General features: G+C 42.3%; 1 protein-coding gene across 8 annotated transcripts in view; it reads left to right on the plus strand.

Annotated features, from left to right (window-relative positions):
* Window positions 1–26,001, plus strand: part of MADD (MAP kinase activating death domain) — a 78,238-nt gene that overhangs the window by 32,201 nt on the left and 20,036 nt on the right. For 3 of the 8 annotated variants that reach the window (XM_061998276.1, XM_061998280.1, XM_061998277.1), the window contains 14 exons: window positions 387–718; window positions 1,234–1,373; window positions 2,585–2,686; window positions 4,619–4,678; window positions 5,136–5,238; window positions 6,617–6,803; window positions 6,979–7,129; window positions 9,540–9,746; window positions 17,828–17,925; window positions 18,265–18,348; window positions 21,562–21,720; window positions 22,132–22,240; window positions 23,378–23,498; window positions 24,615–24,720. In XM_061998276.1, the coding sequence (XP_061854260.1) occupies window positions 387–718; window positions 1,234–1,373; window positions 2,585–2,686; window positions 4,619–4,678; window positions 5,136–5,238; window positions 6,617–6,803; window positions 6,979–7,129; window positions 9,540–9,746; window positions 17,828–17,925; window positions 18,265–18,348; window positions 21,562–21,720; window positions 22,132–22,240; window positions 23,378–23,498; window positions 24,615–24,720 (1,959 nt within the window). The remainder of the gene's footprint in view (window positions 1–386; window positions 719–1,233; window positions 1,374–2,584; window positions 2,687–4,618; window positions 4,679–5,135; window positions 5,239–6,616; window positions 6,804–6,978; window positions 7,130–9,539; window positions 9,747–17,827; window positions 17,926–18,264; window positions 18,349–21,561; window positions 21,721–22,131; window positions 22,241–23,377; window positions 23,499–24,614; window positions 24,721–26,001) is intronic. The other 5 variants (XM_061998278.1, XM_061998282.1, XM_061998283.1 and 2 more) reach the window with 3 other exon arrangements.

The following is a 26,001-nucleotide window of genomic DNA, read 5'->3' on the forward strand; positions in this document are numbered from 1 at the left end:
CAAAGTCTGGAAAGACATGATGTTTTACAGTAACAAGGAGTGGGGTGGGAGAGCTCATGAATTTGGTTACTTGGGAGGAGTGGGGTGGGAGAGCTCATGAATTTGGTTACTTGGGAAGAGTGGGAGTTGCTTGCCTAACCACAGGACAGAGTGATGGAGAGCTGTTGTCTGGAGCTAACACTTACCAGTAAGATCTCTTTTATAGAGGAATCAGAGAATTGTTTTGTTTGGGAGTAAGTCTCTAGAGCAATGCACAAGCGCTGCAGTGTGTATAAAGTCCTAGATGAAAGCCATGGATAGTGGGCATGGGATGGAGGGCCAGAAAAAACAACAAAGACCCTGCCAACTTCCCAGTTGGAAAGAATTGTTCTTGTCGTGCCTTTCAGTTGTATGTAACGCAGACTAGCGAACAGGTCAATGATTTGACTGGTCCCCAGGAGTCAGCAGATACAGCAGAAATAGAAGAGAAGTTGGTTGCTGGATTTTCAAACCATCTCCCTTCCTTGCCACTGCAACCGAGCTTCCCCAAGATCAGTTTGGATCGTCGTGAGAGCGACAGCGCAGCCGGCAGCGTGAGCTCCTCCGAAGGGGTGGTGAGGAAGCGGGAGTATGACAATCCATACTTCGAGCCACAGTATGGCTTTCCTACAGAGGATGAAGATGATGAGCAGGAAGAGAGCTACACCCCAAGATTTAACCAGAATCTCAATGGAAACAGGTGAGTCCTCCTTGTCTCCTGCCCTTCTGTACTGCACTGCTGGGGTTTCTGTCTGCTTCGTGTAGCTGAACGGTCCTTTGTGCAAATCTCTCCTGCACCCAAAATGTGTTGTTGATCACTTCCATTTAGCATGGGAATTCTGTAAACTCTCCTGGTTTGAGGAAAGGCACTTACTCAGTTCCCTTTTATGTAAACAGTAGGAACCAAATGAATTAGCAGTTCTTCTGAGAAATGTGAAGCTTTGTCTTTTGAGGCAAGACAGAAGGAAGAACCCCAAAGCCACCGATGCCCTTTTGCAGACAAGTTTTCAGCATGCCCTGAAAAATAATAAAAGCTCAAGTACAAAGATGCTTTGATTCTCTTTTTTTACTTTTTCTTTCCCAAAAGGTATATGGATAGTGTGGTGAAAACAAACGAGCAACGAGACCAGCATTGGTCTCCCACAGTTATGTGACCTGTTGATTTGGAGTGGGAAGGGGGAATGCTAATAACAGTTGTGTTTGATTTCTTTAAAGGTCTCAGAAGTTACTCCGTCCAAACAGTTTAAAACTGGCCAATGATTCTGATGCAGATTCAGATTCCAGGGCCAGCTCCCCAAACTCTACTGTCTCCAACAACAGCAGTGAAGGTTTTGGGGGCATCATGTCTTTTGCAAGTATGTATTAATGCATTCTTTATGCTGGTTGTATTTGTTTCGTTAGAGTTTACAGAGAGATGGAGCAGAGGGATGGCTAGACAAGAGAATGGCTTGGTTTTCAAATTGTTACCAGGTCTCCAGTGGGAGCCATAGGATCTGATTACCTTAGACTACTGATAACTAGTGCTTTGTGTGTTTTTTCAGTAAGGAGGAGTCTAGTTATGTGGTTAAGTCCTAGAGTTATACAGCACTTAAGGGCACAGATCAGAAATCACTTCAGTTTCATTTAAACAAAAGAATTGGGCAATGTCATCAAGTTGATACAAAAGGCTTTACAGTAGCTTGCCTTCTGTGCTACCATGTTATGTGTTTAAGTGTTGATTTCAGTGCCATGGCTGTGCTCACCTCAGTTAGATTTAATAAAAACTAGAGTTTTTTAATGAGTGGAAGAAGATATGGGCAGAAGAAGTATATGGGCAGTAGTGGAGAGCAGTGCAAAGGTTTGTAGCAGTGGGGAAAGTATATTGGATGCTTCTGGTAAAGTGGTTGTTACTAAAATAAGGCTGCAAAAACAAGAAACAAAGCAAGTTGAAATAGCATGCTGACATTTTAAATGAACATCTTGAAGTGTTAATCATGAGATGCCTTCAGGCTGTCTACAGGCTTAATCAGATGACGATGCATGGTTGTGTGCTTAAGATCTGTCTGTACAAGGAAGAACTTTTGTTTTCTCCTCATAAATGGAAAGCTGCTATTTTAAAGCATGCTTCTGTGGCAGATTGACAATGTTTCACAAGGCACAGTGCACAATCCTCACTTCAGAATTACATGGCCTGGACATCTCCCATCATCCTGTTGTCTCATGTGGCCCCTACCTTTCATTTGCTCCTGTAAAGAGAATCGAACTAGAAGAGAGAGCTGGTGTGAGGTTACGTGTTTAAGTGCAGGAAGACAAATGAATATTGCTGTGATGTTTAAGGATCAGACACAACAACAGTGATTACAACAGGAAAGATAAGAACTACGTTTTGGTACAATTTAGAATCATCTGGTTACAGGTGTGGTTGCAACATAAATAAGATGATCTTATGCTTGTGAGGCTTTTGACTAATAAAGAAGTTAATCATTATTAAGGATCTGGAATAAGAATGTGAATGGCAGGAAGTTTAAGAAGTTCAAGTGTGTGCAGTGAGCATTAGGCATTTAATTGTTTTCTTCCTCTGTCATAGGCAGCCTGTACAGAAACCACAGCACGAGTTTCAGTCTGTCCAACTTAGCCTTACCAACCAAAGTTGGGAGAGACAAGAATACTCCATTTCCCAGCCTGAAAGGTAACCAATTTTCCTTTTGTCTTCCACAGCCTTTACAATTCTTATGACTTGTCAGTCTGAGGTCTTACCCCTAACAGAACAGGAATCTTAGAGGTGATGCATGTTTATAGTTTGGGTAGTACTTCAGTAGCAAGGCACTAAGTTGTTGATGTCTCTGATTTTTTCCCAACGATTGGGCTGCACTGGGATGAGAGACTGGCTAGCTTAGCCTACATTAACAGATCCACTGTGAACGTTGGGTTTGTTTTGTGTTTTGTTTTGGCTTATTTTTAAGTACTTAGTGTAAAGAATGGGACCTAAGAGGTTGGTCCTACTTTTGTACTTGCCACTGTCTTCATAATTAACCTCAGATAGCTCATTAGAGCAATGATGCTGCGTTTGTAAGTGGGGATAGTGGCAGCCTCCCATGGTGACTGCAGTTTACTTGGGTTTTAAAAGCGTTTACAGTGTTTTCTGTTCACTGCATAAAAAACTCCTGATTGAAACTGGATGATAACCGTCCTTCAGTTCGCTCAGCGTGAAGCTCTGTCCCTGAGTCTTGTGCACAATCTTTTCTTTGGACCATCTCCTGCTTGTCTGTGGTGTTGTTAGGTAACATGTCTGAATGGGCAGCAGAGACATGACCCCCTTACCATGGCCAGTTTGACAGCCTGGTCGTCCTTTTATCAGAATTAACAACAGCAGGGTGGCTGATCACATGCTGATATTTTAGTATTGAGACCTTTTCAGTTGCTAAACTGGAGGCAGGTTTTATTTTGCCCTTTCAGTTGTTCTGTCTGATTAGAACTTGCTGCTTTTGCTTTAATATGTTGATTTTTTTTCATCTATTTTTTTTCCTCCTCATCATTTTCATCGGTAAAGATTACTTTAATCTGGAAGTGGGAAGGGATGTGGATGAAGGTTGGTATGATGTTTTGCTGACCTTTGACCTTGCAGAAACAAAGGCCAAAAGCTGGTTTTTGTGTTTCTGCTTTGGACTTTGTTTTTGAGACAAGTAATCATACCCTGTCTGTAAAATGAGGAGGAACAGGACTGGTAGGGTGAAAACACTAGCAGAGGCTCTGCACAGCTGTTTTTGACGACCTTTTACCAGTTGGTTGTGTTTTCCTGTCCAATTGTACTGGATAAGAAACGTGCTTCATATCAGGGTTATTTCCATGGATAAACTTAATGACTGATTCCATGCATTGGAAGAAAACAGTGATGGGGTTTGCCATTCCACATTCACGCTTTGCACCTCATCTTCTGCACTTTGGTGTTCTGTTCTTGACTATTGTAATGCCTTGGGGCCTTTAATGTTACTGTGCAGACGTGAGGATGGGATTTCCATGGTGCAGCTCAGTCTGTTTTATGCATGTGCAAGTGTGTGTGTGTTTGTGTTTGTGTTCATGTATGTGTGCATGCTGGCTCACTGGAATTCCCTCTGGGTTTTAAATGTTCTTGTCTCAGTTATACAGATATAAAATTGCTGTGTTAACTTGTTCTTACTGAGTGTGTGTGTGTGTGTGTGTGTGTAGTGCTCTGTGTTTCTAACTGTAATGGGAATCGATGCTGGGACTCATCTCATTGCTGCTGTTTGACCACTTTCCATCTTCCTTTTTAGTTTTTATTTCATGCACATCCATTGATATTTTTCCTCAGTGATGCAGACGTTTCTTGATAGTGCCCTTGAAATAAAGTCCGTGCAATAATGTCCTTGAAGATGCAGCACATTGGTTCCAGATGCCAAATTTCAAGTCAAGCACTATCTCTAAGATTAACTGCACTGGCCCTTGACCTCTTGGGCTTTCAAGCATCCTTCCTGCTCTAGTGTCATTTGGGTTTTATTTTGAGGGAGGGCTGGGAAGAAGCTGGTAGCTGGATTCTTTTGATGCTGATGGTGGGAAGCGTAGATATTGTAGTACACTACTAATTGTATATTTTGTGTCCCAGTATTTGGGTTAAATACTATAATGGAGATTATTACTGAAGCTGGCCCAGTAAGCAATGAAGGTGGGTTCCCTACAGCATGAGCTGTGCATGATATAACAATTTCCAGCATTCCCTATGCCTGACTTTGGGCTACCTTTCTCACTGGGTAACCAGTACCACATGATCTATACTAGTCACCCCCGATGCATTACGCTTTTACATGTAGTGACTAATTTGAAGATGGTTCTTGTTGTGGAACTGCATGCAGAGCAGCCAAACTTTTCCTGCCTTTCACCTCCTGCTCCCATTACCATCGTCTCTTTTTCTCTGCATTAGTCCCATTACTGTTTTCTGCCGATGTGTGATGCTAGAATACGATCTACGCTGCTGCTTTTTTGGAGTTTCCATTTTGTTTGAAGTCTGTTACCTGTAATCCAAATAGGTGTGTTAGCCAGCCTTAGTGTTGCTTGTTACTGTCCTGGGATCAGGTTGTTTTCCTCCCATCTCTTCCTCTCAACCTGTTTCTTTTCCTCTTTAGGAAACAGGCGAGCCCTTGTGGATCAAAAATCTTCAGTCATTAAGCACAGCCCGACAGTCAAGAGAGAATCTCCATCGCCTCAGGGACGAACTAGCAATTCCAGGTAATATTTTTCCTTGCTTTTTGAACATAAAGTGTTGTTAGAGTGGTCTCATCCTTGGGCAATGCTTCCTCAGAAGTCTAGCTGTTGAAAACTTTAGTGCTTTTCCGTGTCCTTAACCTTACGTGTGTTATTGTTCAAGGAGATTCCATATGAATGGTCTTGCAGTTGATTGCACGTACATATCCTTCTGTGCTCCAAAATGTATCTTCTTTCTGTACAAGCTGCAAAAAAATTCTAAGTCCCTGCTTTATTCTTTTGTAATTGAGTCTATTCTGAACAAGATAGTGTAGCCATTGGAATTTTAATGCACCGTGCAGGGGAACAGCTCAAGGACTCAGAACGGTGCAGGTAAACGTTACCCGATCTGTGCCTGTGTGTTCTCCTCCCATGAGCCTTATGCAGCAGTCATGGGTAGAGTGATCCTTTGAGCTCCTGTGGCTGGCAGACAAGCAAGACCAATAACTGCAGTTGAGCCTGGGGAACAACACAACAGGTTGCACAGGAATTCCCTTTGTACCCTTCCCTTCCCTGTGGCAAAAAGGCTGCTGTTAGTGGTGCTGCGCATCCTTGTTCTGGAAAAGCCTGCAGGTCAGGCCGGGCATCTGCGGGAGAAGGCTGTGGCAAAGAGGATTCCAGTGGATTCTGACAGGTAGCTAGAGGGACTAGAGGAAACTCTGATTACATCTTATTGTAGGAAGTAACCATAGAATCATAGAATGGTAGGGGTTGGAAGGGGCCTTTAGAGATTATCTGGTCCAACCCCCCTGCAGAAGCAGGTGAACCTAGATCAGATCGCACAGGAACGTGTCCAGGAAGACCTCCAAGGAAGGAGCCTCCACACCCTCCCTGGGCAGCCTGTGCCAGGGCTCCCTCACCTCAACAGTTTTTCCTTATGTTTTAATGGAACACTTTGTCTTCCAGCTTCTCTCCATCACCCCTTCTCCTGTTGCTAGATACAACAGAAAAAAGTGCTGCCCCAACCTTCTGACACCCAGCATTTAGATATTTGTAAATATTAATGAGATGTCCCCTCAGTCTCCTCTTCTCCAGACTGAACAGCCTCAGCTCCCCCAGCCTTTCCTCATAGGGAAGATGCTCCAGTCCCCTGATCATCTTGATGGCCCTCTGCTGGCCTCTCTCCAGCAGTTCCCTGTCCCTCTTGCGCTGGGGAGCCCACAAAATCAAATATTTGCTATTACACCTATAGAGCAAAGCTTGGGCTGTGTGCAGTTATATCAGTAGCTAGAATTGAACTTCTCATAACCTCAGCTTTTATAGGAAATGCATTTCTCTGTGTATCTTGGCCATATCCCTCTTCCCGTGCAAGCTGAGGTAAGCTGAAGGCTGACTTTTGCCTGATTCCTCTTAAATCCATCAGTGAGAACCAGCAGTTCCTGAAGGAGGTGGTACACAACGTTCTGGACGGGCAGGGTGTTGGCTGGCTGAACATGAAGAGGGTCCGCCGTCTGCTGGAGAGCGAGCAGCTCCGTGTCTTTGTGCTCAGCAAGTTGAATCGCACCATCCAGTCGGAAGAAGATGCTCGACAGGATGTCATACAGGATGTGGTCAGTGCTGAACCCAGCAGGGTCCTCGTCCTTTGTGTTTGCTGAGGCTCAATTCATAGCAAGCTTTTGTTAAGTTGCCTCCTGAGAGCCGGATATTACAGCAGTTTTGGAATTAGTGTTCTTGAATTACTTTCTCCCTTCTGAAATAGCGACAGTAACGGGCTTTGCGTTGCAGGAGATCAGCCGGAAGGTTTATAAAGGCATGCTGGACTTGCTGAAGTGCACTGTGCTGAGCCTGGAGCAGTCCTATGCCAATGCTGGCCTGGGAGGCATGGCCAGTGTTTTTGGCCTGCTGGAGATAGCACATACTCACTATTACAACAAAGGTAAGAGAAGTGTTTATTGAGAATACAGTGTTTATGAACCAGCAAGATCCTTGTTGTGAAGGTGTCTGTTTTGTGGCTTCTGATATTTCAGGGTGTTTTTATGTCACTTTCAAAATAGGTGAGGACTGTGCCATCGTTACTGAAACCTTACAGAGCTTGAAACCATTTTCTTGCACTTGTGTAACCAGACAAAGCAAAATAAAGACTGTGCTGATGCTTGGTTGAAAATGGAAACTACGCAGCAAGATTACAAAACCCGGGACTTGTACAGAAGAAGTGGAAATTCTGAGATTGGGGACCTTCAGCTGTCACTGTCCCAGCCACAGCCTCAGAAAGCTGTTCAATAGGGAGGGAGGTGTTTCTAATGTGGAACCATAGGAGACTTACATCTCGCTAACCACCTTCCACAGTGATTCTTATGTCACTAAATACTCCTCAAGTGGAAAGTGTGAAAATGCCTCTTTATTTTTCAGCTCTTTCTTAAAATCTGATTGTTGGGGCAAAATAAGAGAATGCATGGGTAAGGAAAAAGAGCAAAAAATAACAAAGTTACCTCTCTGCTTAGTATCTGACTCAGCTGTAATCTCAAATGATGGCAAGCTATTTCATCATAACAGAGGAGTAACAACTACTAAACACTCTACAGTTGGTGTTCTGGTTATTCTGTGCTGGGGAGTTTCTGAGTTGGCCTGTGGATTACAGATGTTTGTTTCCAGTCATTTTTAGGGTGCTGAGGGAAGGGAAGGAAGGCTGTGGTAGTGTAACAGCTCTGAACATGAGGAACAGGCTTATCTTGGTAATGAGGATCCTTTTAGTCTGACACTGATGCCATGCCAAGTTGTAGAGTGGCTGATGTAAAACTCAAAGGTTTTTAGAGTGAAAGCCTGATGCTGTAATGCCAGATACCATAAAGTGGTGCTGAGTGGATTTTATGCAGTGAGTTAGTTGTAATGATAGTTAAAATTTGAAATAACCTTTTAAAGCCTTAATATCTCTTTGAAGGATTTCTCTCACTATTGCATCTTGATCTTTAGTCAGATTTTAGCTGTTTAGTATGTTTTATCCTAGATACTTCTAGGGTTTTTTTAGTAGTGATTAGTGCTTATCTTTAATGTTATTTAACATCTAGTAGTGATCCAAGAATCCTAAAATTGTTCTGTTTGCAGGTGATGCTTTCAGTTTGAACAGGACATGATGGATATAAGTTTATTTCTCTAGATGTAGCTGAATCCTAGTACAGCATCATTTTGATTGATTTAATATGGCCAAACTAAGGACTTGTGTTTAGAAACAAAGAGATTTGGTGATAATATCAGGATTGGAAACTATATCCTAGGAAGCTAAAACGACAGCTGTGTGAAAACTTCCCACTGTGTTCACTTGTGTCTGGAAAGACTAGGAAGGGGGAGGCATTGTGTGTGAACTTGGGAATATAGATTTGGGATGCAGTTACTGCGTTATCTCTGGATATGTCACTAACCAGAGCTGAGGCAGGGCTTCCAGTTCTGATCATCACATCTTGAAAAATGGAGGAGGCTTCTGGAAAGGCCTACAAGGAATTGGGAAAACCCTTTTCCTCTGCAAGATGGAGATGTTCAGTCTGTTGGATGTTAAGTGTTAATTCTTTTCCATTTATTATCTAAATGGAAGGGTGTTGCTGATAGCAGAATCTTTCATTGTCTGAACAAAGGTATCAGAAGGTCTGGTGGTTTGACTAATTTATTTAGATATTAGGATTTTGACTGTTAGCTTCTTCAGCTGTTGGAACAGTGTGCAGGATTGCAGGAGGTTCTTTGCAGAAAACCTGATTTTAATTATCCCATTCTGAAAGTTTTGTTGTAATTCAAACAATGGGTTTTGATACAAGGAAATAATCCAAACTGCCTTTGGGGACATGTGATTGTAGGAAGTTTCAGAGAATGATGGCAGAGCTATAGCTGACAGCTGTTGGGGGGTTTTCCCAACTGAAGTTTTGTTTAGTGTTACTCATTAATGATGACTGTAGTTGTCATCTTGTTACTGCCAGAGGAGTTTGTTCATATCCTAGAAGTGATATTCTTGGTAGTTTAGGCAGAGTTGTTCTGACCTCAGCAGAGGGGATACTACGGTTACGGCATCAAAGAAGATTCCTAGGTTTCAAATCTACAGGAAGGGGTTAATCTGAGTATCCCAAAAGCAGCACTCTGGCTTTCTCCTCTACTGTTAGCACCAGTGTGTCAGACTATCTGCAAACCATGGTGACCTATGGGACTGAGCTGTTTCAGTGGCAGGCTTAATCATTTAGGTGAGACTATCTGTCTCATCTTCCTGCTCTCATTTCCTTTCGCCTTATGTTTGTTGGGTTCGTTAGTTTGATTTTTTTATTCCCCTAACACTGTTTTTGTTTTGTGTTTGGTTTTTTTCTTTAAAGAACCAGAAAAGAGGAAACGAAGTCCCACGGATGGATCTGTCACCCCGGTTGGCAAGGATCCAGCATCGTCCCCACGAGTGGAGCCAAAGCCTGTGACGCAGCTGCCAGTGCCTCAGCTCATGCCCAAGGCACCGAGCCCTGCAGGCAAAGGGCCGAGGGAGTTTGACACAAGGAGTCTAAAGGAGGAAAATTTTATTGCTTCCATTGGTGTGTATTGAGGTGCATGGGAAGTGCAGGAGGGATTTACTTCTATTTTGGCTTAGGTTCTATTTGCATTCTCTCCATTTGAACACACTGCATTGCTGCTGTGACATGCTTCATTTACACCTTGGATCACAAGGGACAATCATGTGTGTTTTCACTCTACTCTTGGATAAACTACCCAGGGCAGTTTTCTCCCAGAAGCTTTCCAATCTTAATTGTTTTAGAGTTTCATTACACTTTAGACAACTATATATTTTGCTCTGTGATTGATGTTTTCAGGCAACAGGGAATGGCAAAAGGGGAATGGGGCCAGCAGGACTTTGGAAAGGGCAGCTGTGGAAGGGACTGCATGAAGTTTTCTAATCATTGCTGACTACCTGTGGATTATCTAGATTGTGTCCTGATAGAAGTGGGACCCAGGATCTGCTTCTTGTTAATAACAAAAACTGCCCAAAAGATTTTAGTTAGAGCATTGCAGTTCCAGTGAGCAGGACTGATGGATCTTCCTTCTATGCAACAGCAAATAGAATACGTGTCCTTCTAAACAGCATCTGCTAGGCTGGTGACTGGAAGTTTTACCAGTCTCATTTCTTAGCTGCTACAACTTTTCCTTATATCTGGGGAAAAGTTAGAGATAGGCTTTAAACTGTCTTATTAAAAAAGGCTTTACAGACTAATTTTTTTAACAAGAGAGAAGTACCATCAGCACATGAGAGAACTTCTTTGCCAGCTTCAAAAATATGCCATGTTACATTTTAGCCATTGCTTCTTGTAACCTGTTCAAAATAACTTTTTAATGGAATCACTGTATGAAAGATTAATCTTCTGAAAGCAGTGTGCTGGTGTGAGGCTGTGCCTGCAGTATGTTGCATAGGAGAAGGGAATGTGTGTATTGAGCACTTACGTGGCAGGAGGGCAGACATTTGTTCTTACAGCCACATCGTGCCAGCAGGCTGAGTGGTGCTGCATCCTTCTGAACTGGTACTGAACCCCTCTGACTTGATATGCTTTCTTGTTTTGAGAGGTAATTTATGGAGGCAGTTGCTCAGAAACTAGTCTTGCACTCTGAAATTCTATCAGGGAGCAAAAAGACTGAAGAGAGATCTTTTGATTGGATTGCTGAGACTGCTCCTTTCCCTCAGATGAAGTTAAAGCCTCATAGAAATGGAAATCATAGAGATCAGAAAGTCCACGTTTGTGAGGCATTATAAGAAGTGCTTTTCAAAAGAAATGCTGCTTAATTAGTCATGTTAACTCCTGTTGCCAGGGTAATAGCCATAAACTATTCACAATCTTCAAGGACAGGCAGCAGGTAAAATTCTTTGGTGGTTCTGATGCTCTTAATGATTTCCAGTCTACTTCTGTGGAACTAAGTTATGAGAAAGATATGGTTTCACCAAAACTGATCAACATCAGCAAGACTGTCAACTTTTATTCTGAAGCCTTTTTTTCTAACTGACTTTGTCACCAGGAACTAGTATGCAAGACAGTCTTAAAGAAGTTGGTTTAGCTGACTCTAGAGATCTGTAGCTCAGAGGAATTTCTCTTGTGTTGCAGAAGATGTTTTTAAGCTACCTGGCTATTCTGCTTCCTTTATGTTCTTTTATGTCCTATTATGGAAGCTTTGGGTATAGAGGGCCAGCCCTTGTCATGGCTGGGCTAAAATTCTTCCTGTACTGAAATGCAGACTTTCTCATTCAAAGTAACTTCTTTAAGGAAGAAGCACTTGGTGGACATGTATGTGTTGGTGAAATAACCAAATAATTGTCATTTAAATGTGAGAAACAATGATTTTATGTGAAGCTGATCCAAGGAACAGGTTGTCTGGAAGGATTGTGTATTCTCCATCTGTGAACCCCTGACTGGACAGATTCATGTGGCAGACTGCTGTAGTTGGCCTTGCTTTGAGCAGGGAGATCTGTAGAGGTCCCTTTGAAGCTCAGCAGTTCCTTGATTCTGTCAAGTCTGGAAGGTGCTTACAGCCTCAGGTTGCAGATATGTAAATGAAACTCTCAGTGACTCTGATGGTGTCGTGTGGACAAAATACAAATTGAGCTGCTAACCTTTTGAGCAAGTTACAAGAGGAAATACTAGAATGAGAAGTCATCACCATGATGGAGTAAAACCATGTGTGGCACTGTTTGCAATAGCCACATGTAAAGTGCACAGTAATGTGGAACTTAAACTGCATCTTGGAGATCTAGAGGTAGAGTAGCTGAGCATGTGCAGCTGTCTTGTACTGTGAGAACAACAGCCAGGAGGTTGTCAGAGTTTTCCAAAGTTCAGGGAGGATGTGTTCCTGCTTGACCCTCATGTTCACTTTTCAGAAAGTTTATGGTTTCTTGGGTACATCCAAAGTGTGTAGGATGCTCCCTTGTAACAGGGAAGGCTGTTGGTATTCTTATTTCTGAAGTGTAGAGTGATGGACTTTAAGCAGTTGAGGATTGATCTTTGCTGTGCCTTAATGGCTTAGCTAGGAAATTCATTGTGAAGATGATGCTCCTGATACTTTGTTTACTAAAAGATCCCCAGTTATTTGCTTATTCCTGGAGTTCTTGTCTTCCAGGGTCCATGGTCATCACCTGCAGTGTTGCCCTTTTTTTGGGATACTGTTGGTATAGAAGTTGACCGTTAATATTGTTCCTCTTTATGTTAGGGATTGGTTTGGTTTTATTGCCTACTGGTAGTAACTGTTGAAGAAAATGTCAGTGCTTACTGAAATTTCCATCACTACAGTGGTGCTTTAGCCCTGGCTGACTGCCTGGTGCCCACCAAGTCGTTCTATCACTCCCCTCCTCAGCTGGACAGGGGTGAGGGAAATACAACAAGGGGCTCACGAGTTGAGATAAGAACGGGGAGATCACTCAGCAATTAACATCACAGGCAAAACAGACTCAACTTGGGGAGAAATGGTTTGATTTATTAAGTCAATCAAAACAGAGTAGGGAAATAAGAGCTAAAACCCGAATCCTAAAACACCTCCCCGCCATTCCTCCCTTCTTCCTGAGTTTCTGCCTCTTGCCCTTCCAGCAGCACGGGGAGATGAGGAATGGGAATTAAGATGGACTGTGATAGCCACCCCCTACCAAAACTTGGTCACACAAACCCACTACAACTACTTTTTAAATAATTGCTTAATGCTGGCAGATCACTTTATTTTGGCAGTGTTTTGAAATGGAAAATACTGTGCTACCAACATTGTCTGCATCAGATCCTTTCTGGACCTGCTGTCGTGCTTAGCTCAGGCTCTTGTAACAACATCATAGGCATAGTGTTTTATGCCCCTTGAGTTTATTTGAGGTTTTCATTTTCTTCTTAGACAGCTGAGAGTAAAATCTAACCTGTTTTTAATGTGCTAGGATATGCTGTACCCTGAATTAACAGACAAGTCAGCTAAAAGTAATTTAATGGCAGCTTTCAGCGTGGTGGTTTTTAAAGGGAAGCCATATACTGAGCACTTAAGAGGCCAGGTGTTTTTAAAGCCCTTTAACAAATAAATTCAGTGTATCTTAAAGAGATTATCAGTGTCAATGTGTGCTCAGCTACATAAGCCTATAGGATGCTGTTTGGATCCATAAACAATTTTATCCTGTCCATCTGTGAATTTGTGAAAGTTGAAGGAACATCCATCAATCACGAAGTAGATACAGAAATCAGCTGCCTAGCAGATGTCTTTGTAGCCTTTTTTCCTTGCTATGTTTGCTCCTGGTGTGTTTAATGATACATCTTTGGAGCCTTCCTCCATAATCTTAACATTATCCTTTTTTTGTTTTCAGTAGGCATTTTGCTAAATAGACTTTTTTGTACAGCCTGTCTTGCCCTAGTTTCTGCCATTTGCAGGGTGAGATGGGTTTCTGATGCTCTAAGTGATCTTTTAGTTGCTCAGCACATTTCCTTGGAGAGCAGTAGAACATTGCACTTATTTTTCCTTCCCTTCACTGCTTTTTTAAGTATCTTCTTCAGTAACATTCCCAGCTTTAACCACGCTAGTGAGAGAGGACAGGGCCCAGTGTTCAGTCAGTTCAGCACATCAGCTTGTGATGTTCCCTCAGCCCAGCACCTGAGGTGATCCAGTGTCTCTGAGCAGAAAAGGTGACTGCATTTCAGAAAGTAAAAGGATGCAAGTGATGGAACAGCGCAAGAGCCTCATCACTATTTTGTCTCAGGGCTAAGCTTCAAGTGAAAAGAGTATGTGCAGACTACAGACTGTTTTCCCTTTTCTCTACATGGTGTCCTCTTTTGGAATTCCTTGGTTTGATTTGGTCTCATTTGAGTTTTGGAAATTGACATTAAGTGTGACTTGTGCATTTTTCTTCTTCTCTATTTTTCATTCTTTACACCTGAGTAGGAACAAATGGATGCAGAAAAGCTGAGGTTTTTGGATGTAGGCCTGGTTGCTAGGCCTGGTTACTAAGCAGAGCCAAGCATTTCTTGAGACTGCTGTCAGGGCAGAAATAACTTGTAATTCTAAACTTTGTGATAACGTAAAACGATATAATACTGGTTAAATATTGTGTTAACTTACAGTTTTAATTTTCTTGGAATTACTGCTGCTGGTTTTGTGCCTCTTCCTTTCAATGATATCAACTAGAGACATCAAAATGTTCCTGTTAATTAGAGCTGCTGTGATACCTGTATTTAGAGGAATAAATATCTGACAGTCTTAAAGGCCTTTTCCAGGAAAGGTGATTAATTGCATTGTATGTGTTCACAAGAGCTGGTTTTCCTTAGCTGGGTCAGTGTATGAAGTCATCTCTAACGTTTGAATTCTGGAAATGAGAGATGATGCAGTGCTTGAGTCCTAACACTGAATTCCTGTAAAATGGTGTTAATTAACCCTTCTCTTGGTAGTTGTCATTGATTTTCTTCTCTTTTTTTACTTTTTTCTTTCTTTTTTCTCCCCTTTATTACAATTTTTTTTGAGATGAAAGGGTGGGGTTTTTGGTTTCAATTTTCTTCCCCATTTTCACCTGTCTGACCAGCTGCTGACTCTTTCTCTTTCTCTCCTGCTTTCAATGCATCTTGGGTAGAGTTGTGGAACAAGCACCAGGAAGTGAAAAAGCAAAAAGCTTTGGAAAAAACGAGTAAGGAAATTAAAAACTGTAGAAACTGACTCCTCCAGCCTCCCCATAACTGCCAACTCCCCAGGTGCAGGGCCAGCTTGCATCTACGGCACGCGGGTTTTATACCCACAAGAACAAGGGTCATTACAGAGAGGAGACCAAACAGATCCGTTTGCTCTGGGGAAATTGTGGTCAAATGTCTTTTCCTTTTTTTTATTTCTTGTTTCTTTCTTCTTTTTCCTCCCTTGAATGTTGCCTTCTTCAAAGAAGGGGAAGCAGATATTCTGCATCCCCCCCATATCAGAGATAGAGACATATCTGTAAGGATTTTAAGATATTCCATCTCCGTTCTTTAAAGTTGAAGACCAGTTTTGCTTAACAAGTCTTTGACGTGGATAAGTTGAATGAATAGTACTGGAGTGAAGAATTCTGTATTCTTTCAAGCTGTGGCAAATTTTGTTAGCTGGCATCAACCATGAGCAATGTATGACCACAGTCAGTATGCCACAAGAAATACTTTTGAGGGAGAGAGAGAAGAATTGTATTTAATGATGGCTGTTAGAAAATAGCCTCATAATAAGGGATCAACCTGATTTTTGTTGTTTTTCTATAACCCTTGTCAAAGGAGTGAAATAATCTGTTTACAGAGTCTAAATAGCAGTCTAAAGCTACACAAAATGTCTGTTCAAGTGTGGGACTGAATAAAATAGCGACTATCAGTTATCCACAGGTGTAGTGCAGGGTTTTGCTCCTTTGGTTATCACTGCTGTAAACAGGGACATGTGCCAGAGGATGGTAGCTAGTTTATAACAACCATGATGTGGTAGGTGTTTCCTAACCAGAAGTGTATTTTCCACTTTGCTGAGCTGGTAGCCCTTTTTTAAAGACTGAAAGTTGGTGAGGATTAATAACTAAAATGAATGGATGGCAATTCCTGACATTCTGCCTAGGCCTGGATTTGCTACATCAGTTTTAGGCTCCTCAGTTGAGTACTTCAGCTAAATACAAGCAAGCACCTGGAGTTAGTTCAGTAAGGCCCCTCTGCAATACAGCTTACTCCATTTCAGATCTGAATTGCTTTCTGCTGAGGTAGGAGTGTATGTGACAGACACATAGCACATGCACACACCTGCTCTTCCGAACTGGGCCACTGGGGTAGGTGCCTACATCGGGAGGGATAACAACTGAGGTGTTAGTGTTTTATGTGTATTAAACATACAACTCAATAAAGAAGGGAAGGGGAGGTTTCTACATGCCTGTAAACTGATGGTGACACCAATGTGATTGTGGTTATTCTGCACTATAAGCTCAGTTACCAGTAGTGCCCACACCTGTCAAATACCTCAACAGCTTCAGTCAGTTTTACTTCCTTTAAAATCAAATTGCCAGAAATATATCTGAACTATGTGTTGGGACAGAGAACTCCTAAAATGCATAAAACACAGAGCTGAAGTTTAGTATTCTTCCTATAGTAATGAGATATAACAATGCATCATTATTTGGAACTAGAAATGGTTTGAATGAGTGGAAGCAGACCTCTGGAAGTGAGCAACTTGTATTTCGGTGGAAAATGAGATTCCAAATTGTTAGAAAGGATATTTTTAGTTGCTCTTCTTTCTACTAAATTCTGTTTATACTTTGTTGGAAACTTGGATTTGATTTACCAGTAACTAAGGCACATGGATTTAGAAGCAGAGTACAATAGCAAATAAAGAAGCCTTTCTGTAAACCACTTCACAGGGGGAGTTTGGTGGTTGAGCAATAAGCTAGTGTGGTCTGCACAGCCCGCTTATGGCTTTGCTATTCATGAGTTTACATACCATCTCAAACTCACTCCCACAAATCGTTGTATATTATCCTTCTCTCTCTTTCTCTCTCTCTCCTCCCTTCCTTTTTTCTTTCCTTTTTGCTGTCCTACCCTCTCTAATTTTGCATATAATACAAACATGCTCATAATTCCCAGGTGGTTGTGATCAGTGGTTTTAAGAGATAGTGTCATTGTTTGCTTAGAGATGCTGGATATGGTCATGGGTATATAACACAAATATTCCAGCTGCTGATCACGTCTTCCTCTTACTGAATAGTTGGCAGATATGGATGTGGCAGAAGTGTTGCATTCAGTCTCTTCCCCTTTCTGAGAGCAGTGACATTCTGTGTACAGTCAATAACACCTTCTTTTCTTGCCTCGTTATTTACATCGTTCAGTGCTTATCTAAATTTCTTTTCAGGCTCTACCTCTCCATCATTCTCTTTTCCTTCTGCCATCCCATCAGAGGACAATAGATGATGTGACTCTAGGACTGCATGGGGAATTAAACATAAAGTTCTTTATCTTTTTTTGTCCCCTTTTTTGTTTTCTGGTTGGAGGGTTGATGGGTGCATGACTTAAAGCTTGCTGGTTCCCTCTCTCACTACTGATCTATGTGATTGCCGACTCTGGAGAGCCATTTGTTAATGTAATTGGGGAATGTTGCCAAGTACAGCATCATACTAGCTTCTCCCTTGAAATTCTTACTGGTGTAACACCAGTTCTTGCCTGATTTTTGCCTATTAGGTTGCCCACAGCAACCATCTAAACTCAGTCCAAGATTTTGAGCAAATGAACTGTTCAAAAAGGATTCTACCTGAAGTGAACAGGTATCCTTTATTTTACCAACAGTAAAGGAAGTGGCTTCCTAGAGTTGAATGGCAACTGCTCTGCATGTACTATTGTAGCTGGAAGCTACTTGACCTTTGTCTGTCCTCTTTTTGTCTCTTGAATGGCTAACAAAAGTACTGTTTAATGATAGTTACTCCTGGACTATGCCTCTGGAGTATTTGAAATTGAAACTAACATTTGAAGAAGGGCAGATGTGTCCTGCTGGACGTGTTGTTTACAGTACCAAAGAATAAAAAAACCCAAAAGGAGTGAGAAAGCAAATTTATTTTCTTGGTACTGTTCCTGCTTTCAGTCTGTCATCTGCTTTCTGCCATACTGTTTCTTTCTTGGTACAGTAATGATTTGGTTTTTCCTTTGTTCAGGGCCAGAAGGTGTGAAACAGTTTGATTTGGGAGAAACAGATGAGAAAAAATCCCAAATCAGTGCAGACAGTGGCCTCAGTTTGGCCTCAGGTTCTCAGGTCAGTGGCTCCTATGTTTGCTTTATTTATGTGGCGAGAGAGTGTATTCTTGTGTTCACTGCTTAATTGTGGGGGGACTCATAGGGTTTGAGCATTCTTGAAAGGCTCATTAAATACAATTTCTTCCCCCTTCCTGCAGAAGACTAGTCTTTGTGAACTACTCAGTTGTGTGACCCCATGATCTTTTTGACTGTAGGCAGTAGTTCCTATTTGTTTGGGTAAATAAACCAAGCAAATGTAAGATGTGTGAGAGCCCAGAGGAGTGGGAAGTGATGTTCTCTCCTTATGATAAAATCTAATGTGTCTTTTGTTCCTGTCCTGTATATGTTTTGACTGCAGAAGAGTGATTTTGACTCTCTTCCCAGCGGAGGACCAGCAGTTATGGTCCGAAGTACGAGCCAGGATTCTGAAGTCAGCACAGTGGTAGGATATGCTCCAAAGTAAAATCTTGATGTGATTTACTGCTTGCTGAAGCAGGGGAGGGCATTTGGTGCCTATGTTTTGTGAGGTATGGCTGCATGTTACCAGACATGTGTACGATATGTCTGTGAGCTTGCTCTCCAGAGCCTCTGAGAGGGCAGCAACCATGTGTGTCTGACAGAACATACAGAGTGCTTTAATAGCAGATCCCATCCTTCACATATGGTGCTCGTTGCTGGTACATATTGCTATGTGTGGGTGTATTTATGGAACTGGTGGATTGTGATAATGTTGTAAATATGCCTTAGTGGTGTTTAAACCACCTATAAAGAGTAGAAGCTTAAAAATCATAGAATGACAGAATGGTAGGGGTTGGAAGGGACCTTTAGAGATCATTTAGTCCAACCCCCCTGCAGAAGCAGGTTCACCTAGATCAGGTTGCACAGGAACATGTCCAGGTGTGTCTTGAAGACCTCCAAGGAAGGAGACTCCACACCCTCCGTGGACAACCTGTGCCAGGGCTCCCTCACCTCACAGTGAAATAGTTTTGTCTTACGTTTAAATGGAACTTTTTGTGTTCCAGCTTCATCCCATCACCTGAGAGCAAAAAAGGCAGGTTGTTTGATGCACTGCAAATGGGAACAGACTTTCTAATGTATGACCTTAAAGCACTTGAATCATATGGAAATCTATCTGCTTGCTTTCTGATTAACTGTAGGGCCTAGAGGGAAAAGGTAGCAGGAATGCATTTGGTAAAAAAAGAATGAGTCTTTTCCCTACCACATGTTATTTAATGTGGCATATTCTGCACATAAAACCTGAGGAACTTGCCTTTTTGTTCTTGTTGTTGCTTTTTCTTCTCTCTCAACTGCTGCATACGTGTGAAATCTGACTTCCCATGACTTTATCTCGGCCTGTAACAAGAATGATCGTTACTCTATATTTATACTCTATATGATTGTTTCTCTAATGGACCCAGAAATTATGTTCTATGGGATGCTGCCCCCAGATAGAAGAGAGGTCTAGAAGAGGTGGTTGATATTAAGTATGTTCTCCTTTGAGGTCCAGAAAGATTCATCCTGACAAGAAACTGAGCAAAGGTAGAAGGAAGACTGCATGAATGAGCAAATTGCTCCTAACTGGACTGGGATGTAAAAAGGAAGTGTACAAGAAGTGAAAGCAGGGGCAGGCGACCTGGGATGTGTATACATTTGCTGCTCATCTTGCAGGGATAGGATTAGGAAAGCCAATATGGACCTGCAGCTGAATCTGGCAAGGAAAGGGAAGGGAAACAAGAAAGGATTCTCCAAGCAGATTAGCAGCAAGAGAAAGGACTAGGGAAAATGCAGACCTGCTGCTGAATGGAGCAGGGGAACTGGTGAGGGATGGAAAAGACTGAGGTACTTGAGGCATTCTTCACCTCAGTCTTTGCCAGGAAAACGGTCCTTCAGGAATGCCACGAGACCAAAGGAAAAGTCTGGAAGGGGAAAGACTTAACTTTGGTGGAGGATGATCAGGCAAAGGAGCACTTCAGCAAAGTGGATATACCTAAATCCATGGTTGCTGAGAGGTTGCAGCTGCAGGTGCTGAGGGAGCTGTCTGGTGCCGTTGCAACGCCGCTCTTGATTGTCTTTGAACAGTCGTGATGGTTAGGAGACGTTCTTGAAGACCAGAAGACAGCAAATACAGCTCTTGTCTTCAAGAAGGGCAACAAGAAAGATCTAGGGAGCTATAGACTGGCCAGCCTCACCTCTGTCCTTGGGAAAGGTGATGGAGAAAGTCTTCCAGGAAAATGTTTCCAAACATGAAGGACAAGAAGGTGATTAGAACTCACTATGAGGGGTTTACGAAGGAGCAGGCAGGCTTAGCCAGGCTGAGAGCCTTCTACAGTGAGACAACTCGCTTGGTGGATGAAGAGAGCAGCAGATGTTGTTTACTTCAGCTGTACAGCTCTTGACACTGTTTCCTTTAACACAGACAGGCTGACTAAACCTGAGTTAGATAAGCAGATAGTGAAGTGGACTGAAAACTGCCTGAACGACTCTGCCTAGAGGGTCCTGACCAGTGCCACAGTCCATCTGGAGACAAGTCACTAGTGGGATACTCCTGGGGTCTGCACTGGAGCCAGTACTGTTCAGCATCTTCACTGATGAGCTGTATGACAGTGCAGAGCAAGTTCACAGGTGGTACAAAACTAGGAGAGGCCCACATGGTTGTGCCACCATTCAGAGGAGCCTCAGCAGGCTGGAGAACTGGGCAGAGAGGAATCTGTGAAGTTCAACAAGGGGAAAATGCCAAGGCCTACATTTGGGGAGGAGTAAGGCCAGGCACCAGTACACACTGGGGGCTGACTGCCTGGAAAGGAACTTTGTTGGGAAGGACCTTGGGATCCTGGTGGACACCAAGTTGACCATGAGCCAGCAATGCACACCCATGGCAGAAATGGCCAGTGGTATTCTGGGCTGTATTAGGAAGGGCATTGTCAGCAGGTGGAGCGAGGTGATCTTTCTGCTTTACTCAGCACCTGGAGTGTTCTGTCCAGTTCTGGGCTCCCTAGTGCAAGAAGGATAAGGACTTACTGGTATGAGTCTGGCTCAGGACCACAAAGATGATTAAGAGTCTGGAACATTCTTCAGGAGAGAAGCTGAAAGGGCTGAGCCTCTTCAGGCTACAGACAAGAAGACTCAGGGGGATCTTCTCAATGAGTATAAATACCAGATGGAGGGGAATGAAGGCAGGAGGGCCAGACTCGTCTCAGTAGTACCCACTCTCAGGACATGAGGCAGTCAGCACAAAAATTAAAGCACAGGAGATGCTGAATACAAGAAGATGCTTTTTTTAGTTTGAGAGTGGTCAAAACACCTGGAGCAGTTTCCTCAGAGAGATTGTGGATTCTCTGTCTGTGGAGATTTAAAAGACATGACTGGGCATGGTCCTCAGCAATGTACTCCAGCTGCCCCTGCTTGAGCAGGAGGCCTTGTCTATAGATGATCTTAACAGATCTCTTCCAACCTAAACAGTTCTGTGATTGTTCTGAAGGACTTTTTGAGTCTCACTTCATGTTTTTCTGCAGAGTAGGATTTGCTGGAAATAAAATCAATGAAGGAGAAGAGGCAAATGTGGCCTTATTCTGTGCTTTAAGACAAAACAGTTTACAGCTGTTCTCTCCAGAGCGTCTCTACCTATTGAAGGTAACTGCTGTATTTTTCTCCACAGGTTAGTAACAGCTCTGGAGAGACACTGGGAGCAGACAGTGACTTGAGTAGCAACGCTGGCGATGGCCCGAGTGTGGAAAACGGTGGCAATTTGACAGGATCCAGAGGCACTGTGTCAGACAGTGAGATTGAGACAAACTCTGCTACTAGTTCTATCTTTGTAAGGGCATTGCAGACTTCTCTTTCTTTTCAATACATTTTGTACAGTAATCACTTCTCTGTGTGTGCATGTGTGGAGGAAGATCTCTGATTCTCTTCTAAGGGTTAATCAGCAGTGACCTAAAAGCATTAAGGATGTAATTTTATATGGATCCACATACCTTTCTTCTTTTCCTGTGCAGTCCATAATTCTTTGAGAACAGTAGATTCTCTGTGTGTACCTCTGTTTTTCCTTTGTCTGGCCTTCTAAGTGTATTAACTTGCTCTTTGATCAGAGTAATGTATTTGTTTTGTTAATGTGTGTGGAAGAAGCATCTATGAAGTGTAGCTTGCAAACTGCATCTGTAAAGCTCAACAGTGGACTGCAGGGCACAGGGTTGAATTTGTCTGACAACTCTTGTCTTATTTTCAGGCAAAGTCTCACAACCTGAAGCAGAGTGTGAAGGAGAGCAAAGGCAGTGCTCCAGGGAGAGCTCCAGAAGATGGGAACCAACGTGTATATCTCTACGAAGGACTTTTGGGTAATATTTTGGGGGAGGAAGGTGAAAGGATCTTTCAGACTCAGCTTCAGGGGGAGTCATGTCTGGGGCAGATTAGAATTTTTACATTCCCAGGGACTGTTTTTAAGCAATTGCTGTTGTCCATACTGGTAGAATAGGAGGGGGCATCAGGCCACTCAAAGCAATGCTAAAGATTTTCTGGGGAGATAGAACAGGAGTAAGAGGAGATGAGTGTGAATGGTGTAGTTGGCATAAAATGTAGATTGTCTGAGTCTCTTGCTCTTTTCAATATGAATTCTTTAAACTGTTGGAAAAAGGGGTGAAGGTACTTACTCAGCAATGCATCCAAGGCTAAAACATATTGATGGTCTTGAAAAAAGACTATTCAAGCTGAATCCTTAGATGTATTTAAAAGATGCATAGATGAGGTGCTGAGGGCCATGGGTTAGTGATGGGCCTGGCAGTGTGAGGTGAGTGATTGGACTCGATGGTCTTAAAGGTCTTTTCCAACCGTAACGGTTCTGTGAATCTAAGTTGTTGAACGGGGGGTTACTCAACTCAGAACACCCTTTGAGTGTGTCATTGAATTAGGAGCACACTGTCTTTTTTGAAATGTATTTTGTCCAGACTTGCTGTTAATCAAGAGCTCTCTCTTTCTGTGTTTTTCATCCTTTCCAATTGTTGTTCCTACCTGCTTGGAATGGTGCAGGTAGGGATAAAGGATCTGTCTGGGACCAGTTAGAGGATGCTGCAATGGAAACCTTCTCTATGAGTAATAATCTTACCTTTCTGCTTCTCTGTGTGTTTGCCATCATCTGTGTTTGTGTGAGATATTCCTGTCTCTTGTGAGCAGTGTTAACAGTACATGGAAGAAATGACACTCCTTAAAGAATAGAGATGAGAGGTACTTTTGTGTAAGGGTTTGAGAGGTACTTTTGTGTAAGGGTTTGAGAAGATTTCTGCTGTGAATTAGAAAGAGAGATATGTCTTGTCTTCTCTTTTACACTTCAGTTGTGATCTTGCTTGTGGTTTAATTTTTTAATATGGATTAATGGTGTGTTGGTTTATGGTGCTTTCGAGGAGTGGGAATGAGCAGGAATTAAAGTGTTTGACTAGAGTGAATAAAATAAATGCTCCAATTTTGTACACACTCTACAGGCAAAGAGCGTTCAACTTTGTGGGACCAGATGCAGTTCTGGGAAGATGCGTTTTTGGATGCTGTGATGTTAGAGAGAGAAGGAATGGGGATGGACCAGGGACCTCAGGAGATGATTGACAGGTAAAGTTCTTGTTCCACCTGCGACTGAAATAGTAAACAAGAGACATGTTAATTTTGCTGAACACACTATTGTCACTCTGTAAACCTTGCTATTGTACCTGACTGTTCCAAAGTGAGCCTTTTGTCTCTGTGCTGGCTGGAATCTCCTGATACTGAACAACTATCTTTAGGTTGTGACATGTATTTTTTATTAACTCTTGTGGAGAGGTGATGTTTCCAGAGATACAGTAATGTAAGCATCATCACAGCATGAACTGATGGGATAGACTAGATCACTAGGAAAGCAAGTGATGTCTATAGCAAAATCACTATATTCTGGAACAAAGGAAGATACTCTGTTGACATAAAGTGAAAGGATTAAATGTCTTCAGAAACTACATTTTGAACCTTCTCAAAACGTAAAGTCACTTATAGGTCTGTTTAGTTTACAGTTTACAGCAACAAACAAACAAAAAACCCATGAGGGAACCACTCCCTTGTGTGGGAGTGTGGTTCCTTAAAACCAAACTACTTCTAAGATGTCAGTCCTCACCAGCTGCTTGCTTGTTTTTTCTCCTCACCTCTGTTAATATCTGATCATTTTCTGCTCTGTCCACCACCTACACCCTTGCTATTGTGTAGCATGGGATCTGGTAGCCAAAATAAGTACTAGTTTGTGGTGTGTTAGTTTGAAAACTCCCGTCTTTTTTCCACAAACTAGCTACCTTCAGGGAAAAGAGAGAGGCTGGCTGCTTCCTTTGGCAGTTTACTTCTTCCTTGCAGCTGCACTTAAGCTCTAATGGTGGTGTAGCTCTTGGACTGAGTTACATGTTCCTCTTCTGGCAGTTGGAATTGCCATGGAGCTGCAACTGCAGAAAGAGGAAATGGATAAGCCCAACAGGTCACTGAGAACTTTCCCACTGAGCAGATGTTATTTATTTCAACTAGTTAATAATTAATGGTAATGTTTAATTTGTGATCACAGTGTTTTCCTGGAAAATGCCCATTTGGCTTAGTGTTTTTGGAGATTTTATTTGCCATATGCTTTACAAATAGTGCTCTGTCCTCTTGCCAGTGCTTTAGTGAATTGGATGAAGGATGCCTGTGAATCCTCTTCAGCTGTAGCTCTTCTTGCAGGTATCTTTCCCTGGGAGAACACGATCGAAAGCGTTTGGAGGATGACGAGGACCGCTTGTTGGCAACACTGCTGCATAATATGATTGCCTATATGCTTATGATAAAGGTGACTCCTTTTTCTTTTTCATAGACCACTGCTCAAATTTAAGCAGTCTGTTTTGTTGATGTTGTCTTGAAACCATACATCTCTGCTCACAGAGATGGGAATGGTGAAGTATAAAAGGATCATAGAATGGTAGGTGTTGGAAGGGACCTTTAGAGATCTAGTCCAACATCTCCTAATCGGAATGAAAATATTGCTTCAGTACCTGGGGATTCTTTGAGAGATCTTGGTGTGAGTTTATGCAGTTCTGTGCCATGACTATGCACATACATTGCCATTTAAAGCAGAAACATACTATTTCTGCTAGTGATTTTTATAGAGGAGAGGACATTCTGGTTTTTAAGAGAAGATGTTCTAGTATTTAGGACTATGGGTTATAAATCAAGTAGAGACCATCTTCCAATCTCACTTCCTCACAGCTGCAGACTCCCCAGTCTGACCACATTTGAATATGTGTAACAGTAACTTCACCTGAAATTTGCTGTAACTCGGGAGCACCCTGTTTTTTCCCATTCAATGGGCTGTCTCTATGCACCATCATGTTACAAGTGGCTACTAGCAATATCTTCCTTTTAGTCTGAGACATTTCTTAGGCCAAATCCTCCTTCAAAGTCACTGGGAAATCAGCCTTCTAAACTTTTTGTCATGTTGAAACCAACCTGGGTGCATGGTTTTGCTTGTCCTAGACTTGAAGCACCATGCTGTCCAACACAGTAGCTCAGCAGTAAGAAGGGCTGTACACAGGTGACAGTTCAGTAAGTTGCCCCATTTAAATGAGGAGATGAGACTTCATTCCATAGGTAAAGAATATGTAACACCCAACCAGTGAGAGAAGCTACTGTATGCATTGTTTTTATGAGGGGGGAGGAAATGAAGGAAGCAAGGAAGGAAGGAAGGAAGGAAAGAGCTTTTTCCTGATTATAAGTGGAATCTGAAGGCCTGTTTCAAGATGGAATTTTAGAATATTTGGAACGAGATTTCAGAAGAAGACTGTGCTATTTGGCCATCAGGACTTGTATTGCTACAATACTTTATGTGGAATTAATAGTAACTAGTGCAGTAACTTTCATCAAAGGATGTAAAGAGGAGAGCAAATGATACTAGTTTCAAAAGCTGTCTCATGAGAGATATTCATAGAGTTAGTCCCAGAGGGGAAGAGTGTCTTTTGGTGTGGTGAAAATAACCAGATCCCCAAGAAAACTGTGTCCTGGGGGCAAAGAGATAAGGAGACAAACAGGATAATATGCCTTTGAAAATGGTGTCACTCTGGCCTTGGCGTTATCA

The sequence above is a fragment of the Colius striatus genome, chromosome 6 (assembly GCF_028858725.1).
Source record: "Colius striatus isolate bColStr4 chromosome 6, bColStr4.1.hap1, whole genome shotgun sequence".
Taxonomy (NCBI): domain Eukaryota; kingdom Metazoa; phylum Chordata; class Aves; order Coliiformes; family Coliidae; genus Colius; species Colius striatus.